General features: G+C 45.9%; 1 protein-coding gene across 7 annotated transcripts in view; it reads right to left on the bottom strand.

Annotated features, from left to right (window-relative positions):
* Positions 1-18,307, bottom strand: part of TRIO (trio Rho guanine nucleotide exchange factor) — a 312,768-nt gene that overhangs the window by 148,014 nt on the left and 146,447 nt on the right. For all 7 annotated transcript variants that reach the window (XR_007245439.1, XM_048507596.1, XM_048507598.1 and 4 more), the window contains exons 9-14: positions 17,769-17,999; positions 7,263-7,385; positions 5,066-5,257; positions 1,659-1,828; positions 1,224-1,398; positions 486-681 (exon numbers count right to left, since the gene is read on the bottom strand). Coding sequence is in view for 6 of the 7 variants with exons in the window: in XM_048507596.1 (XP_048363553.1) it covers positions 486-681; positions 1,224-1,398; positions 1,659-1,828; positions 5,066-5,257; positions 7,263-7,385; positions 17,769-17,999 (1,087 nt within the window). In the remaining variant the exon portion in view is untranslated. The remainder of the gene's footprint in view (positions 1-485; positions 682-1,223; positions 1,399-1,658; positions 1,829-5,065; positions 5,258-7,262; positions 7,386-17,768; positions 18,000-18,307) is intronic.

Genomic DNA, 18,307 nt, shown 5'->3' with positions numbered 1-18,307 from the left:
ACAGGCCAAACAACCACCACCACCCAGCTTTCAACTTCATACCAACAAATGTTTTAAATTGTTTTCAAAATTGTGGGTGTATTTTTCAAAAGCAGTTGTGGGGGAGGCTATTCTGCAGTTCAAGTCTGAACATTTGGATTCACTGAAACTAGTAGTCAGATCCTAGAATTCAAAATACCTTTCTACAGCAGTGCACCCAATTAGGCTTCCTGCTGCTTCGCAGAGGTTAAGAACCTATCCTGGATGACCTCAAAAGCTTTAATGTAAAACATTCTTAGAATGTCAATTGGAAACTGAAATATTTATGAATTCTCCAAATTAAAATGTTTTATTAGGGTGAGATTTGTTCAGTGCTTGATAATGTTGCAATTCCTTTAGTAATAACAAGATAAACATGCAGCCCTGGGTTTGACCCCTTCCCAGTCCAGCCTGGACAGTCCCTATAAATCTAGTAACCTGTTTGCAGTGGGACAGATCCATCTTACCAGAGGCTTGAACTTCGTTGACGTACTGAAGGAGATCCTGCCCTTGGTGGATCACGTCAAAGGTCAGGTTATTCATAGTCAGGGCTTTGTCTGCGTGATGCTGGAGCCGCTGCTCAGCAATGGTGAGGTCCTCAGTGTCAAAATCGTTCATTTGCTGAGATAGCTCATCATTCCAGGATTCAAGGTCTGAAATGATCTACAGTCAAAAAGAGGACGAAAAGCCGTTCAGCATCTGTTTACGCACAGTGAAGATTTTCCCGAAGTGTTTGTAAATGCCTTGGGAAAGTCTAAGCACCAGGTGAATGCAGCCTCAAAGCCTTACTAGCCAAGACTGCTTTTCCGATTGGCAAGAGAGATAATTTATTCAGTGATGACTAATTTTTGAGACAAAAGGAGCTCCTCTTGAACTGCAATCAGATATTTGACACTTAAAATCTAGAATGGAAATAAACTTTTAAATATATTTCTGGCAGAAAACCAAAACCTGTACAAATTCTCTAACAATCTAACACCCCCACCCCCCACCCCGGCCACTGCTGTCTCCGAACCACAGGCACGCCCCTGCACATTTCGCAGCTCATATCCAAGTGAAAGCGTGAGGAGCTGAACTCAAGAGCAGGGAAGGAGTGGATGGATTTGTATTTTTAACTCTTCAAGTGAATCTCCAACTTGTAATTCAACCAGGTGAGAAAGGAAAGACTTAATGGCAGAGCGGTGTTCAGCTCAAGAGCGACTCACATCAATGGCGTCTCTCTCAAATATTCGCAACTGTAAGAAGAGCTCCAGTTTGATTTTGCGCTCCTGGAAAAGCTCCTCCATTTGTGACTGGGCTTCGTCCAGCTGTTGAAGGACAGTCTCGATGTGATTGATGGAGCTGTTATGGGGAGTCTTGTTACTTGAGATTGCAGAATCCCTGTTTGTTTTTTAAAAAAGAACACATACACACAAAGGTAACATCACAAGAAATCAAGACTGGAACGCAGGGTGTGTGTGTGTGTGTGTGTGTGTGTGTGTGTGTGTGTGTGTGTGTGTGTGTGTGTGTGTGTGTGTGTGTGTGTGTGTGTGTGTGTGTGTGTGTGTGTGTGTGTGTGTGTGTGTGTGTGTGTGTGTGTGTGTGTGTGTGTGTGTTGTGGGGAGGGGAGGGGGAGTATACCACAGGGGAAGCCACCTTACCTCAGCTGCTGGATCAGGTCCTCCCCTTCCTTGATGACATTCACCGTCACCTGAAGAGTGGTCTGCTGCTGCTGGCCAAACCTTTTGATCAGCTCCTGCACGGCCTCCACGGACTCAGCGTAGACGTCGTCCAGCAGTTCTTTCTGCAGCTCTTCCAGCCACGTCCACAGCTGCGAGGAAAGAGAAGACAAGGCCACGAAGGGCGCAACACCCTTATTAATTATGTTATCATTTCCTCACCTTATTCGTTCCGAGGCCAGGGGCTGGGGGCTGGCCCAAGGAGTTTGTGACGTGGCCGAGAATCGTGGCTGGAGCAGCACTGTGCTCTCAGTCAAGTCTCCCTTTGCCACAAACCCACAAGGGATCCGTTTCCCCACCAGCCTCCCCCTCCCCCTCCTCCTGCTCTCTCTGCCCACAGGGCGAGGGGTCCTACAGACTGGCACTTCGGGGCTGGCGTAAGGCCTGGGGCTGAAGTGCTGCCCTTGGGGGCTGGGCCTGCGCCCACAGAGACAGCACTGTTGCCAGACCTTGTTTAAAACTGGCCATTCTTCATGTAACAGTGCTGGCCGTAGAAACAACTCCAGGCATGAATCTCCTTCAACAGTTGAAGCTTACGAATGAAAAGCCTACTTTTAAGAACACAGCAGGTTGCCTTGTGAAGCGGAGTCATTCATCTACTTTGCCCAGTGCTGTCTGTCCTAAGTGTGAGATTGCGGGGAGAGGCTCTGCCCAGCCTCTGAATGCACGGGGTGGACTCCTCTGCTGAGCTGTGAGCCTCCAGGCTTGTCATGAACCGTGAAATTTTAAAATGGTCAGTTTAAAGAAAAGGGGTTAGGAATATTCCAAAATCATTGTACGCCATTACAAGTATTTGTTGTATGGTAAGTATTTGTTATGTGTTATTATATAGTGGTAGTCAATTAGGTATAGTGATAAGTGGATGTTTAGGAATCACAATAGCACAATAAGTGCACTGCGCACTTTATATTGAGGCTTGTGTATTAGCGGAATATATCTTTGTGTTGGAACTTATCCAGTACACACCATTGGATATTAGAAAGGTGAATAGCCACAAGGCATCTCTGAGGTCTACAACCGTGAGCCATAATTTTAATTGAAGGGATTTAATAACAACACTTGGGAGGGAAACTATCCTAAAATTTTCAACATTTAGAAACTCATTCAACTTTATCAATCAACCTAACTGCACCATCATCAAGAGTAAAAAACTAATAGAAAAATTCTCAGCTGGGACCTGCTGTCGGCACCCTTAAGTAAAAGGCTGTGTAAAGCCTGTGATAGGGGTTCAGGCAAAATGACCTCAGATGCCAGAGGACAACCACACAGAGGCCTCTTAGTAAATATAATTCTATAGCACTGCTCTAGGACAGCACCCAAGAGTCCCTAGTGGCGTTGTGCCAATCAGTGTGGAATGGAAGGGGAACTGAGCTGCCTCACTTCTAGTCAGAACAGTGATTTTTGTCTTTTAGAGACTGTGATTTAGCCGGTTTGGTCTCAGGTCTGGAAGCTCTGAGCTTGGACTGGGTGAAGTTGAAAAGGATGTTGAGAGCTGTGAATATGAGGGTTACTCTGAGACTGGGGTTGGAAGGAGAGGTTTATACTGTCGAGGGGCCTGTGTTACAACATCCAGGGATCTGAGTCAAAGTGTCATCAGCATTTGAGGAGAACAACAGGGAGCCCTTAAACAACAAGTCCTCAACCTCACCTGGGCCCTTGTCTCGGGGGGCAAGGGGGATGATCTCAGTAACATGAGTGGCTGCACGGCAGCTCACATTAAACTTTGTTTTGAAAGTTTCACTGCCTCTTCTTGTTACAGTGCAGCCAAGGATCTTTGTTGTCAGAAATAAGGTCTAAGTTGGCTGAAATATGGTTCCACAAAAGTAACTGATACACTGTCATTATGGTGGTAGTTCACTGTACGCATATTCAGCAATGAAGAGGGGATGTCTTTCTCCATCAGCTGGGCAAAGTGGGGGCTGTGCCAGTGTTAGGTCTCGAACCTTAAGCCAATAAACGGCCTCTGTATTGATGTTCAGTAGCGTTCATTAAAAATTGTCAGAGCACCAAAGCTTGGGAAAGCCAGTTCTGACTGACCTGGCTTTTGCCACCCCCTTTATCCCCTGCAAGTCCCAATAAATTGTGGAGAAACAGCCCCTGGAGCTGAGGCGCCCCAAGGTCACCAGCGCATAGTAAGAGAAATTCACCTGGCTTCCTGTCCCCATAATGGATATGACTGTGTTTCTCATGGGATCAAGGTGTCAGGGGAAAGCCTAGTTATCTACAAAGCATGTGAAGCCATAAAGTAAAGGTCAAGGAAAGAATGCCCCAGGTGGCAGTGGTAACATATGGTTACATATATCTTTTAGCACCATTTGATTTGAGGTGTTAAGCAGTTACAATAACGTACGAATGCATCTCAATCACCTAGATACAATCCCCCTGACAACCAGTCTGGTTTGTGCCTCTGCTGCAACCAAAGAACAACCAAAGAACAAGATGGGGCAATCCTCCTATAGGATCTTGTACACATTCACCATCTGACATGAAGTTGGTGGAGGGGTTTTCTCAAACTGACATGGTTAGATCTAAGAAATCTTCCAATGTTGGTAAGGCTACCGATACAGGAGTTTTGGAATTTTACTTTTAGGTTCACGATCAGATGCTCTCATGTCCACTTTGAAGGACTTGGCCACTCACAGCATTTGGTGTGAGAAGAGGTACAAATCCTTGTTAGGTGAAATGGCACAGGCATTACATTTGGGCCCACAAGCCCTTATGTCAATGTACCAGCCAAAGGGAAAACCTTGTGCTTTTGGGGTGGGAAGCGGAGATATGATCCCACTAACCACTATGAATAAAATGGCAGCAAATTGTACCACGTATGCATAGGTCTTTGCACTGTGATCTTGCAACAGTGGTAAAAATATTCAAAAGAATAAGAAATTACATTTCCAAAGCAATGTAATACAATTCAAAATACAGAATATTCATCAAAAACCTTAGTAATTACCATAATATAAAATTCTTATTCCACTCTTCTGCATAGGCAATATTCTAAGCGTTCACACAATTCACACAAATTGATGGGACTGCTGCTTTGCTTTACTATCCATCCATTTCAGTATCAGATTTTCTTCTGCTCAAGTATGTCAACTGCCTATCTGTTATATGAGAGAACATCTCCCCTACAAAAGTTAATCACATTTGAAACTGAGAACTGATCTGAATTCCACCTGCCTTGAACTCCTGGTCCTATTACAGATCCCCAGAATGTCGGTTTTCCAAACTTCTATGGGTTAGGGATCATAGCTTATGCCAGTCTGACACTATGCATGAAGTAAAACATGATAGTTTTACTACATTTTAATATTTTATTGTTTACTTACCTCTTTGACGTGAGTGTGAAAGGATACAGACATGTCTAGCAGGATCTTCCGCTGCTCTACACGCCTAACGAAGTCCTGTATCCGGTCTTCCAGCTGATGGGCTGCTTGATAGATCTCTTCAGGGTCACACTCTCCTGTCTGTGCCAGCTGTTCAGCAGCTTCTAGTAATTTGTCTGCATTGGTGTAGGTATTCTGGCAGGGGTGGGCAGAGAGAAAATAAAGAGAGATTTCTGCAAGCAAGCATTTAGATGGATGGTCATCTCTCAATAGATCCACAACAGGACATATCCACAGCATGTGATCTATTAAGTCTCTGCTCCTTTTCCCTAATCCTCATAGTGTGAACTCTGTTCAACCCTTTTAAATGTTTGCAGCTTTACCACATTGCAGCAGATTAATCCCTCACCTTAAACTATCACTGTTGAAAGTTATTTGGTACACTAAACAAAACACACAAAGTCTAGTCCAGAGGGCTCATAAGAACAATTTCTCTTTGGAGTGCACAGGAATTCTGTATATATTGTCTGAAAATCAAAACAATTATTTGCTTCCCTTTAAATTTTGGATGCAGAAACCTCCAGAATCAGCTCTACTTATAGCAACAGCCAAAGCAATAAATACATTGTTTGACAGGTCTGTTCAAAATCCACAAGGGCTACAGAATTAACATTCTATTTTATTAAATATAATTTGCAAGTTTCATTCCAACTCACTGTTTGCAACAGCATTTAACTGAAAACAATATAGAAATAATCAAAAAGGTAACTACTTGTCCTAATCCAACTACAACTATGATGGGATTATGCCTCTGTTCAGTGGCACCCCCTCCCCCATCAATGTTTCAAACAATGGCACGTCAAGCATGCCAGCCAAGCAAGGGAATGTGTTTCCACTCACTACACAGAGAGGTCTGGCAGCTAAAAATACAAATGTTTGGCTCACTGGACACAGCAACAAAACCTGATCTAAACTGCTGAATCAAGGAGCAGAGAATTAAGCAGACTTCCAAAAGAAAGAGTTGGACTGGATCAAACACACTCGTTATTTGATGACTGCAACATCCCGTGAAGCTCTGTGCATGTGAACACACAACACAGCTCTAACACACGGAGAACTCCAATAATCCTCAGAGATGCCTCCACCCACTAAGGCAGGTTGTGCTTAACTATTGGAAAAGGGCTTTTCCCAGCAACTGTGCCAGGCAACAGTCTGGCCACTCTTTCGGGCCCGGCCTTGCTGACTCACAGGCGTCAGGGTCTACTCTTGTTATCCTCTGGCACTGGTAGTCACTGTGAGCTTGCGGGTGTGTTTATTTATTTTATTCAATTTCTACACCATCCCTCCTTTCAGGCTCGGGGCAGATGGGTGAGCTGGATGCCACTGTGCCATTATGGAAAACTGCTGTGCTTCTCTGACTATGTTGTGAAACAATGTGTGCTGCCACGTCAGGGGAGGCTGCCCTGACTAGTCCAGCTCACCCATCTGCTTCCGTTTTTGCCTGCACGGCCAGTTTGTTTCCCCCTTCTTTCCACAACTCAAGGAAATGGTCGCACTCACCCAATCTTGCTTTCATTATCCTTTCCCAATGAGGCGTAATGTGATGTCATTTGAATAGCGGGGTAGTTCACATATGCACCTGTTCCCTTTAATTTCCTTGAACTTGGTTATTCCACAGTTGCTTGCTTGATTTGTTTTGTTTTAAAACAATCCTGCCACTGCCACCATTCTCTTTATTTTGTGTGCAGTAATGTTTGGCAGGTGGCCTGTCAGAAACTGCCCTCGGTCCCCCTTCCAGTTGAGATTTTGGCCAGTATATTCATTAGCACAACACTGCCTGGGCTGTTCTGCTTTTGCAGTTGCATCAGGTAAACTGCAGTGTTATTGGCCATTCCCTGTTCCCAAGTTTCTCATCTGAAGGGAGGAATTACACGTTCAGAAAGACTGAAAGGCGGCATCTGTTGATTTTCCATTCCCAAATAGTAAAGTAAGTTTTTAATCTTAGCATGGATGGGATCATATTAATGACTTATGTGTCTTGGATATATCTGAGATTCTGAAGCATTTTCCCCTATCTTTATCTTGGGGGAAAATGAACATTCAGAGGGAAATTTGAAAAAAAAATGCTCCTGAAATATAATGCAGAGTAACATTGTGTGAAGAAAGAGCAGGGACCGAGGGCATCCTTACCCACCCTTACCTGAGCCACTTCTTCGAAGTCTTCATGGCGCTTCTGCAGTGCTCTGGCTCGATGTAGGGACTTTCCAACCCCCGTGTGTTTGCTAAGGAAAGCTTCCCCATGGTTTTCAATCCAATCCAGCACCTGCAGGAAAAAGGCACCATGAAGAAATCTCAATTGTGTGTATCCAGGATGCTCCAGATGGCTGCTGCAACAGCGTTTTCCAAATGGTGGGTCATGACCTGGTACTGGGTCACAAAAGCAAAATGCTGGATCACCTAATGTCTGGGGCTGACCCCCACCCCCACCCCTGTCCTTGCTTGGAACTGGACCAGCCAGGATGATACAGCAGCTTCGGGGATCCACCTCGGCCACTGACCACCCAGAAAGGAGCTGGGGACAGAGCCACAGCTTGCAGCAGACGCTGGTACTGCGAGGGAGGTGGAGGAGGAAGCAGCACTCCAGGAAGCCCCGCTGTCACGTGCAGGTGAGGCCCCGTGCAAGGCTGGGCTCCCCCTGCCGAGCCAGCACAGGCAGATGTGTGGCGGGGTGACACTCACATTTAAGTCTCTGGTTTAGTAACAACTTGTCATGGTTCACTCATCAAAAATATATATTGGCTCGGGCCCAATCAAATGCTAATGCCACCAGAAGGTTCTATCTTTCCAGGGGCAACCAATATATTCCCCCAGTCCTGTGTCAGGATGTGATTAGTGTGTGATCTGTCCTTGGGAGGTGGCCGCCGGCTGCTTCTGGCTTTCTGCCTGGGATGGGGATTTTTGCTTGTAGGTTATCTCTACTTGCCTGTGGGAAACTATGCTTTGTTCATTCTGTATTGCTTTGAATATTGGCTTTACTTATTCTGTATTGGCGGGAACGTGAAATGCCACTGTGTAAAATCTACTATCAGAGGTCTGAGGCTCTCAGACCTCGCATTGCCTGTATCTGACTATGACTGCCAGCACAATAAAGAACTGAGAACGGTTACTTTGGCCTGGACTTTGCTAGTTCGTTACACCCTGCAAGTTTTCAAAGCAAGGGTGAGAGCACAACTGCTTTACGGAGCTCCCATTTGGTTAACGCCCAGCAACAGCGCCATTAGATCATTCCATTCTAAATTTCTGCATAAATTATTTGGCGTGCCAAACTGTGTCTAGTATGCAGTTCTATGTTTAGAATCTGGTCAATACTCCATAGAGGTCACTATCTGGTTAAACATCATAAAATTTTGGCTGCATATCCATTACCAAAGCTCCGAAAACTCATTGACCCAACTCACCCTGATAGAACTCCATCACTCTAAATGGTGTACAACAGTTCTAGCAAAGATCAGGGAATTGGGCTATGATAGTGACTCCTTGAATACATTAACTTTCACTGAGTCATTTGCTCTTATCAAAGAGCGGCTACTAGCAATAGATTACCATCAATTGCAGAGTTTGACCAATAAATCCTGTTCACCAACGAATGTGGCAATTCCATTTGGGCAGGGAAACCCAGCCTACTATATTGCTCCATAGAGGAAGACTCAAGGGTCTTCCGAGTGATAAGAGGCTTTGCCCCGGCAGTCCAGGGCAGCTGGACTCCATTTCGCACATCCTCCTCTACTGCCCATTTTATCAGAAACTAAGATCCAGCTTGTTACCACAGGTTATCGACTCTATGAAAACCCATACAGAGCTAGACAAAGTAACCATCCTTTTAAACTGCAATGATTTTAACTGTTGTCTCAGAGTCGCAAAATTCCTGGCTGAAGTCTGTAAACTGAACTCATGATTCAATGTGAAGTTCTATTTTATAATTTTAACTGCATTATATTCTGTTTTGTTTCATATGCCAATAAAGGCTTACTGAACTGACATTTTTATTTTACTAATAGGCCATAAATTTTTTGTGGGTCACGGAGGAGAGGTATTAAAATAAGTGGGCCATGGAAAGAAAAGTTTGGGAAATGCTGGTCTAGCTGATTTAAACAGTCAGAAAGTATCACTTTTCAATTACTTCCCCATACCACCTTGGAAATTCAATAAAGATGCTATTAAATGATACAGCCAACCAATGATTAAACACCCATCAAAACCCCCTGGGATTATCAAGTCCCATTCCAGCATGGTGTAGAGGTTAAGAGCAGGTGGACTCTAATCTGGAGAACGGGGTTTGATTCCCCCCTCCTCTACATAAGAAGCAGACTCCTATCTGGTGAACTGGATTTGTTTCCCCACTCCTCCACATGAGGCCTGATGCTGGGTGACCTTGGGCTACTAACAGTTCTCTCTGAACTCTCTCAGCCCCACCTACCTCACAAGGGATCTGTTGTGGGGAGAGGAAGGGAAAGGAGTCTGTAAACTGCCTTGAGTCTCCTTACAGTAGAGAAGGGGGGAAGGGATCAGACTCTGCCTATGAGGGTCCCATTAAGTTTTTCTTACACTGGTGGTCTTCAAACGGACCAGCTGCTCAGGTAGACAAAAGAGCCAGCCATGCGGACGTGACCACCAACAGACAGCAAGTCAATGTGAGCTGTACCTGGTGGCTGCCTCAGGCAGAGTGGATCTCATGGCTACAAGCAAAGACCTCCCTGGGGAAGCTTCATGGACACAAGATCAGCAGCTGGCCAGATACTCAACTCACAAGCAAGGCTAAAAGCCACAGATCTTCCCCTTTGACGGGAAGGGCCATTCATTCAGAGGCGGAGCTTCTGCTCTGTGTGTAAAAGGTCCCAGGTTCATTTCCTGCACTTCCAGTTAATAACATCAGGTAGGAAATGCTGTGAAAAACCTCCACCTGGGGCCCTGGAAAGCCCCGGCCAGCCAGTCAGTCAATACTGACTCCAATAGGTCAGTGATTTGACTCAAGTATAAGGTAGCTTCATGTGATTTAGAAAAACAAAAACGCCCCACAGAATAGGTCAGAACTGCGTAGTTAAGAGTTACATCTTCTTGCATTCCCCCTCTATCCACCCACTGATACTCACAGGGCCCCCTCCCCTGAGCCTACATAGTCTATCTCACCATCTCAGCTAAAGCCTTCACTGACACTTCCTCCCCAAAAGTTTGCCTAAATAGCTTTTAAAAGCATCTAGCCCAGGGGTAGGGAACCTGCGGCTCTCCAGATGTTCAGGAACTACCATTCCCATCAGCCCCTTCCTGCATGGCCAATTGGCCATGCAAGAAGGGGCTGATGGGAATGGTAGTTCCTGAACATCTGGAGAGCCGCAGGTTCCCTACCCCTGATCTAGCCGAATGACGGCCCCCACGCCTTCTTGCAGTCAATGCCACGAATTCTACTGTGCAGTGTGTGAATAATACTATCTGTTCAGAACTGAAGGTCAATTTCACATGGTGACCCAAATTTTCAGAGAAACCCTATTAACGCCATGCACATGTTTATAAACCACGTTGCCCTTCCACTTTTATCAATCTTTTCACCCTGAACGAAAACCTCCCAAACAAGTCAAAAAGGGGGATCTCATGAGCATATCCTCGCGTCCATGGGAACTGGATGCCTGGGACAGAAGTAGGGCAGGCACTGGCAATATGACCAGCAAGATAATAGCGTATTGCACGGGCCCTACACAGTTCGAAAGCAAAGGCCATTGAATAAAATGCCCCACGTATTTTGTATGATTCACAACCCAACCCTAAAAACTAACAATACCCTGCAGTGAGACTGCTCCACTGACCACTGACCCTTTTCACCCTGCCCACTCCTGGGGCTCCAGCAGCGCCTTCCAGGATTCCCTTTTCTTCAATTACACCCAGCTCAGGATAAACATCTCAGGAGATTTGTGAATTCATCTTTGTTCTAGAATGCTCCGCTTGGGTCTTAGAGCCTTGGGAACAGACCTAGGTAGGCAACAAGGACCCAAGGAGAGCATTCTAGAACAGAGAAGGTCCAGGAAATGCACATGAATTCATGAATCACCTGTCATCTTTATCCTGAACAGGGCGTAGTCCTCCAAAATTGCCTGAAGTAAAGCAAAAGGTTAAGATCACTCAGCTCCCTTCCACACTGCCCTAGAGATGGATCATGCCCTTCCCCCGTGGCTCTTTGCCTGCCTGCCTGCCTTTCAAAGGCCCTTTTGAGGGGCCTTTGCCTGCCTGCCTTTCAAAGGCCCTTTTGAGGGGCCAGGTCTCACCAGGCTCCTCCAATCTCTTGCTTTGAAAGGAGGGGACTTCCCGACTAACGGACCTTTGACACACACCCTCCGAGAATTTTGCCTTCTGGGCCCCACCCCCATGAGCTTCTTCAAAGGGCTGTGGGTGAGGCTTGCCTTAGGCCTAAAAGCATACAGATGTCCATCCCCAAAGGCCCCTCCTCTTGGCCTGTTGCTGGCTGCAGGGGTGCAGTCTGACTTGCTGCCAACTGAGCCGGTCCTCTTCCCCATCTTGCCATCACACTCCTCACTCCAACCCACGGGTCCTCCAGCCACCTCCCCAACTTTTCTGCGGGCCTCTGTGCTGGCACCGTGCCTTGACCCCACCGTCTGCTGCCCTCGGCAGCATGGAGAAGGGCTGTTGGCTCTTCTTCACAAGAAGCTGGTCGTGTACCTTCCCTTTATCAGCTGCAGGATTCCTGCAGTTCACGGGCCCACCTAGTCACTCTGATGGAGTCGAGCTCCACTGGTCAGGAATTTAGGCACCTTTTAGATAGTTCCAGACCTTCTGATTATGCACTTCATCCTCAGAGATCGAGAGGCACATCAAAGAGTACTTGGTACACATCTGGATTTCATTTTAAGAAAAGGTTGCTACCTGCCCCTCTGGAGGTAACTTGAAGACACCGTCTAACAGTGAACAAAAATAACAGTGTTTCCATCACACCGAGCAGCAAGTCCTCACAAGCTTATCAGGAGGTGGTGAATGACCGAGCTAGTAATGGCAAAAAAGTCACCATAAATGACAAGATGCTGTTTATTCCTACAATGTGTTCAGTGCTTTTGAGATGTGTTCCCAGTCTACACAGAGCAACAGTGAGGACTAACAGGCCAGGCGAACACTCTAGGAGGAATTCTTGTGGGTTCTGCAGGATGCTGGAGAATACGCTAAGATGCACTCTCAGTTCACACCACGTATGACTAAAATATTACCCAGGATTCTTTACAATGCATAGAGATTCCTTGGCATACAAGCAAATGTACAGAGGTTCACATGGCAAGGGATCCCTCAAGGTAGAAAGTCTGAAAATTACTGAAGTGTAATTTTTATCCCATTCCTGAGAACATTCCCCTCCACGCCCAAATATCAAGTCCAAGGTTTACATTGTGCCATCTGGCAAAAACTCTGATTTCAATTCATATTAGGTTCTAAAGGTCATACTAATCAGAACCCGCTCAGAAACTAAAAAATTCTGGGATCTTAAGCCAAAATACACATCCCTACGATTGTAATTCAGGCAGTAATGAAAGCAAGATGTTCCACTATTTCACAGATTCCCCAAAGAGGCATCGTCACACTGGCAGCCTTCAGTGCAGCTCAAGAGCTCTTTCTTCAAAACAGTGCTTAATTCAAACCTGTCCAAGTAATATTTTCAGGAATTGTATGTCGGTTGGGAGCCAACCTGCACCCTGGAGTCTGCAAAGAGCACTCATCAGACATTCCCTTTCTGCTTGCATGAGTCAGAAATTACACAGCCTTCAGGCAAACCTCCATTCTACAGACAAAAGTCTCTTGCACCAGCCTGTGGTATTCAAATTAGAAATCAGGGGAAGTTTGATCACCGTTCTTTCTTCTCCAAAGAACGTATCTCTTAAACAAAAAGTCTTCACATGTTTCACAGTAATGACGAGTAATAGACACCCATTTGACCCATGCCTCAAAACTGACAAACCCTCAATTGAAGATCAGCAGCTGGCTATGCAGTCGTACGTTCCCTCTTCTCAGAAATTCTCACTGATCTGTAATCACACGAGGGGCTTCCTTTGGCCTTGGCTGGGTTTTATCCTCGTTTTGTGTATACATTAGAATTTGCTAGCCCAGTGACACAGCTAAGATTTCCCAAGTATTATGTCTGCACCAGCTGCATTTTTTTCCACTGAAAAATTCCCCCCCCCTTTCAAAAGCAAAGCATATTCAATAAAGAAGTGGGCACTGTCTTTTGTAAATGAGCATATTCTTCATACAAATATTTTCAACTGACCACTTCACAGATATTGGAACAACATGAGCTTTTTCAAACACTGGTGGGCAGTCCCACATCTTGATAGCCAAGCCACACGTTCTATCATGTGCTGAGGAACTGGGCGACAGAAACACATGCGGAGGAATTCAGCTGCTCAACAGATACAACTGAAGTTTGCGTTTCCTTAGCAAATCACCCACCACAATTTCTGTCCTAAAGCTGGGATTGTCAATGATTCAGACAGTGATGTAGGTATAGATTTGGGGGGGGGGGTCGGGGGAGGCCACGCCCCCACCCCTGGGGGTGTGGCCACGCCTCCCCAAGCCACACCCATGGCCTCAGTGCTTATAAAAAGCAGCTCTCCAAGGCATGGTATGGCAGACTCCTGTGACCTGCCCCCCCCCCCACCGGCTGGGCTCCCCAGCTGGCAGCCAGCAGTCCCTTCTCTCTCCCCTCCAGGCAGAGGGGTAGCTAGGGAAAATGGAGCCCAGTGCAAAATCTGAGGTTTGCGCGCACCCCCCCCCCCCACCCAAATGGGCAGCTGCTGTGACGCTGGGATCCACCCCCAAACAGCATCACTTTCAACGGCGTTTAAATTAGGGAGCCCAGATTCTCCTTTTAAATCCATTTAAAAAGGGAGAATCTGGGGTCCCCAGTAAAAATAACATTAAAAGTGTTGGTGTTTTGGGGTGGATTCTCCCCCACCCTGAAACAGCATCACTTTCAATGTTTGAACTGGGGACCTCAGATTCTCACTTTAAATCCATGCCTCGATGTGGGTAGCTTCTTTTAAAAAGAGAATCTGGGGAAATTTGGGGGGTACCTGCTGTCAGGGGTACAATTGTTAAGCTAGCAGCACCAAACTTTCAGGGTATCTTTAAGAGACTCTCCTGATGATACCACCCAAGTTTGGTGAAGTTTGTTTCAGGGGGTCCAAAGTTGTGGACTCTCAAAGGTGTAGCCCCATCTCCTATTAACTCCCATTGGAAACAATGGGGGATGGAGGCACACCCTTTGGGAGTCCGTAACTTTGGACCTCTGAACCAACTTTCACCAAACCTGGATGGTATCAGCAGCAGACCATCCTGATGATACCACCTAGGTTTAGTGAAGTTTGTTTTAGGAGGTCCAAAGATATGGACCCTCAAAAGGGTAGCCCCATCTTGGGGGGGAGGAGCTTCAGACATGCAATGGCGGGGTTGAACCCGAGAACCCCCCACCTTACCTACGTCCCTAGATTCCGAGTACTGAAAGCCACTTTCTGAAAATATGCACATAAAGTTTTTAAAACTTATCTATATGTAGGATCAGTGTAGTGTTACGTTTGGATAGAACCCAAGAGACCTGGATTCAAATCCCCACTCCATCATAGCTTTAGCTTACTTTATCTCAAACTAAGCTACCTCAAGAGTTTAGGTTATACCACATACACACCACTTACACAGATTGAAATATTACATCCCCCCACCCCAAAAAAGGATAAAATGAGACAAAGATGACAGATTCGCCAACATCAGGGGCTGGCAAAAATCAAGTCACTCCAGGTCTCCACATTCCTCACAGTCAATGGTGACAGATTCAAAACACCCTAATTCAACTAACAAGCTACTGACAAGGATGACAGGCAGTCACGATTTTCAAACAACTGATTATGCAGATCAGTGTGACAGCTGTGCAGTTTTCAAAATTACCCGTCAGTTCCTTGAAAAATCAAACCCATTTGGGCCCCATCTCCCCTGCCCCCCACTCATCCACCTCACCACCATCAAGAAGAGGCGACTCAAGAGACTCAACACAAGAGCTTCTAATTTATCTTGGAAAGTAACAGATCTGCAAGATGCAATTCATGAAGAGAACCATCCTGAAAAGTGATCACGCAAAGGACCAACGGGACGCTTCAGCCACTGTCACAATGGCAGACACTTTCCCGAGCAACCTTCTGGGACTTTGGGGGCTCCATGCAAGGATCTCACAGGAGGAATCCATAAGTGTTTGGTCTCCCCTCATACCGCTCTGAGAGGCCACGGCAGTATTTACATATTTTAAAGAGGCAAAAAAGACACATTAGTGTTTTCTACACAGGAAAGGGATTGTGTGGGTTCGCAGAATAAGTGCAGCAGGAACAGGGATCCGCCTGGCAGGTTCCTCCAGCTTCCCGATCCCTTGGAAGTGGTCACCCTCTTCCTTTGGCTACCAGCAGCAAATCCATTGTGGGGAAGGGTCAAAGAGGAGACATCTCCCACCACCATGGGCTTGACTGGGGCTGTAGCGGCCTCCACCCCACCCTTCCTTGCAGCACGCCATTTACCTAGGACTGGTTCTGTGGCTCAGGGGTGGGAGAGGTGTAGCTTGGGCAGGTGATTTCACAGAAACCTCATCTGTTTAGACACCAAATGAGAGCGAAACACCTGTGCCGGAGAAGCCTCAGACGCCAGTTCCTTGTCTACAGCAAAAATCTCCATATAGAATCATAGAATTGGAAAGGGCCATACAGGCCGTGTGGTCAATGCAGGATCAGCCTGGAGCATCTCAAACAAGTGCTTGTCCAGCTGCTGCTTAAAGACTGCCAGGGAGAGGGAGCTCCCCACCTCCCCAGGCAGCCCATCCCACTGTTGCCCAACTCTTTAAAAAAACCACCTTCAATCCAGTCAGAACCTTTCTGCTTGTAAGTTATACTCATTATTGTGAGTCCTCTTCTCTGCTGCCAACAGGAAGACCTCCCTGCCCTCCTCTCAGTGACAGCCCTTCAAATACTTCAAGAGAGCAGCCCTGTCCCCCTCAACCTCTGCTTCCCTGAACACTCCCTTCAGCCTTTCCCTGTGAGGCTGATCACCCTCGTCACTCTCCTCTGCACCTGCTCCATTCTGTCCACATCCTTTCTGAAGTGAGGCCTCCAGAACGGCACACAGGACCCAAGTGCAGCCTGATCAATGCAGTCCACTTAATCTTCTGCAGCTGCATGTATGAACTGCATCTTCCATGCCATTGTGTCTCAGGCCCTCCACAGTCAAAGCTTATTAATTTGGAATTCTCAAAGAACACGCTGTACCACACTGGTAGCCCAGAATATCTCCTGGAGGTTTCAAGTCATGGATGTTGAATTACAACCCATTTATGTACTTCAAACCAGATTTTACAAGATCCTTTTAAATGTGTGATTGGATCACCCAACCTCATGAAGCTGTGCTGTGTGATTCATTCTGTTTTTAGAGATACACAGCCTCTGTCATAAAGATATTACTCAGCTATCTTGATATCTCATACAGAGCTCTTCTAAAATTACTCATCAGGAAATACAAAACCAAATGAAGAACTCATGCACTGCACTGCAGGCTGCTCCTTTACTATACCAATTTCAGGGAATCAAACAATCCATACTGTTGATCACGCAACTGCACAAACAGAATAAACCAAATAGAAAAGGCGTTCATATTTTGTGCCTAGCAGAATGAACAAATAGAAAGGAGGAAAATGTGGCTGCCATGAAAAAGGCAAAAAGGCCGACCATAATTAGAGCAGGAATATAGAACAAAACTGCTATCATTCTACCTTTACAGAATTCTATGGTGAGACCCCTTGGAAATCTGTGTCTAGCTCTGGTCACAGCATCTGAAAAGGACATTATAGAGCTTGAAAGGGTTTAGAAAAGCGTGACCCAAATGATTGGGAGCTGGAGCAACCGCCCCATGAGAACTGGCTAAAACACACAGGGCTGTTCAGCTTAGAAAAAAGTGATTAATGGTGGACACAATAGATATTTATACTTATGCACCATATGGAGAGAGCAGAAAAGGAGAATCTTTTCACCTTTTCTCATTAACATTGGAACCTGTGGTCACCCACTGAAGCTGAAGGAGAGGGGATTCAGGACAGAAAAAAGCAGCCTGATCTTTTCCAAGAGTTTAACAACGTGCTGTGTGAACAAGGACTTCTTGTCTAGAGATGCTAGCCTCCAAGTGGGACCTGAGGATCTCTGGACTGTCAAGATCTGTTCCCTGGAGAAAATGGGTGCTTTGAAGGGTAGATTCTATGAGATTGTGCCCCACTGCATTTTATTGAAAGCTTTTGCTCAGTCACCAGTTGTTAATACTTCACTGCAAACTTATACTGCAAAGAGATTTTAACAGTCCCTCCTTTGCAGCCACAGTTAAAATCCTTCTCCATTTGTTTTTGGCACCTTTTGTTTGTGATTGTGCAAAACAAGGTCAATAATAGCTTTGATCTCACGAAGGTGGCACTTTGCGGACTGAGAGAGGATCAAAGTGTACTTTGCTTGCCCTTAATTTCTGCTCACCTTCTTGATGAAAGGCCGCCTGAGATGAGAGCTGCTTTTTATATATGCAACCACCTTGCAAGTATTTGGCAGTGCTCTCCCCCCCCCCCCCACAATGCTTGAGGAAATTAACTGACCTGTTGAACATCCTGTTGAAAGACGCACAGCTGAAGGCGTTGATGCAAGCGAACCTTCCGATGCTGCCAGATGTTCTCCAGTTGCCTCTGGTGATGAAGAACTTCATGAATAATATCTAGGACATGGTGTACCGCCTTGGAGTAGTTGGCAGAAGCTGTTAAGGAGTCAGAACTTCCAGGAGTCAAAGGCCGTTGCAATTTGTCAAGCAGGGACTTCCCATCCTGGCTTACCTAAACAGCAAATGAAAAGAATTCCAGCACTCACTTGCAGGCTACAATTCCCCACAGCGTTGGAAATTACATATTCAAGTATGGACCAGTTGATCTGAAGAATATGATTATTTATTAAAGCAAGAATCCACAGAACTTCACGTATGCAAGGAAGGATGATGGATATCCTTTCTAGGTATAGCCACTCTAAGTATAAACCCCACGTCAGAGGAGTAGGACACAAGTATGAATGAGGACCTTTACAATCCAAGGGCATGGAGCACCACCAAATGCAGCCACTAGTACCCAAGCTTTTGACTAGCCATGGT

Source organism: Sphaerodactylus townsendi, linkage group LG09, assembly GCF_021028975.2.
Source record: "Sphaerodactylus townsendi isolate TG3544 linkage group LG09, MPM_Stown_v2.3, whole genome shotgun sequence".
Classification (NCBI taxonomy): Eukaryota; Metazoa; Chordata; class Lepidosauria; order Squamata; family Sphaerodactylidae; genus Sphaerodactylus; species Sphaerodactylus townsendi.
Note: the sequence above shows the minus strand (reverse complement) of the source record. Positions and strands in the feature narration are given on the sequence as shown.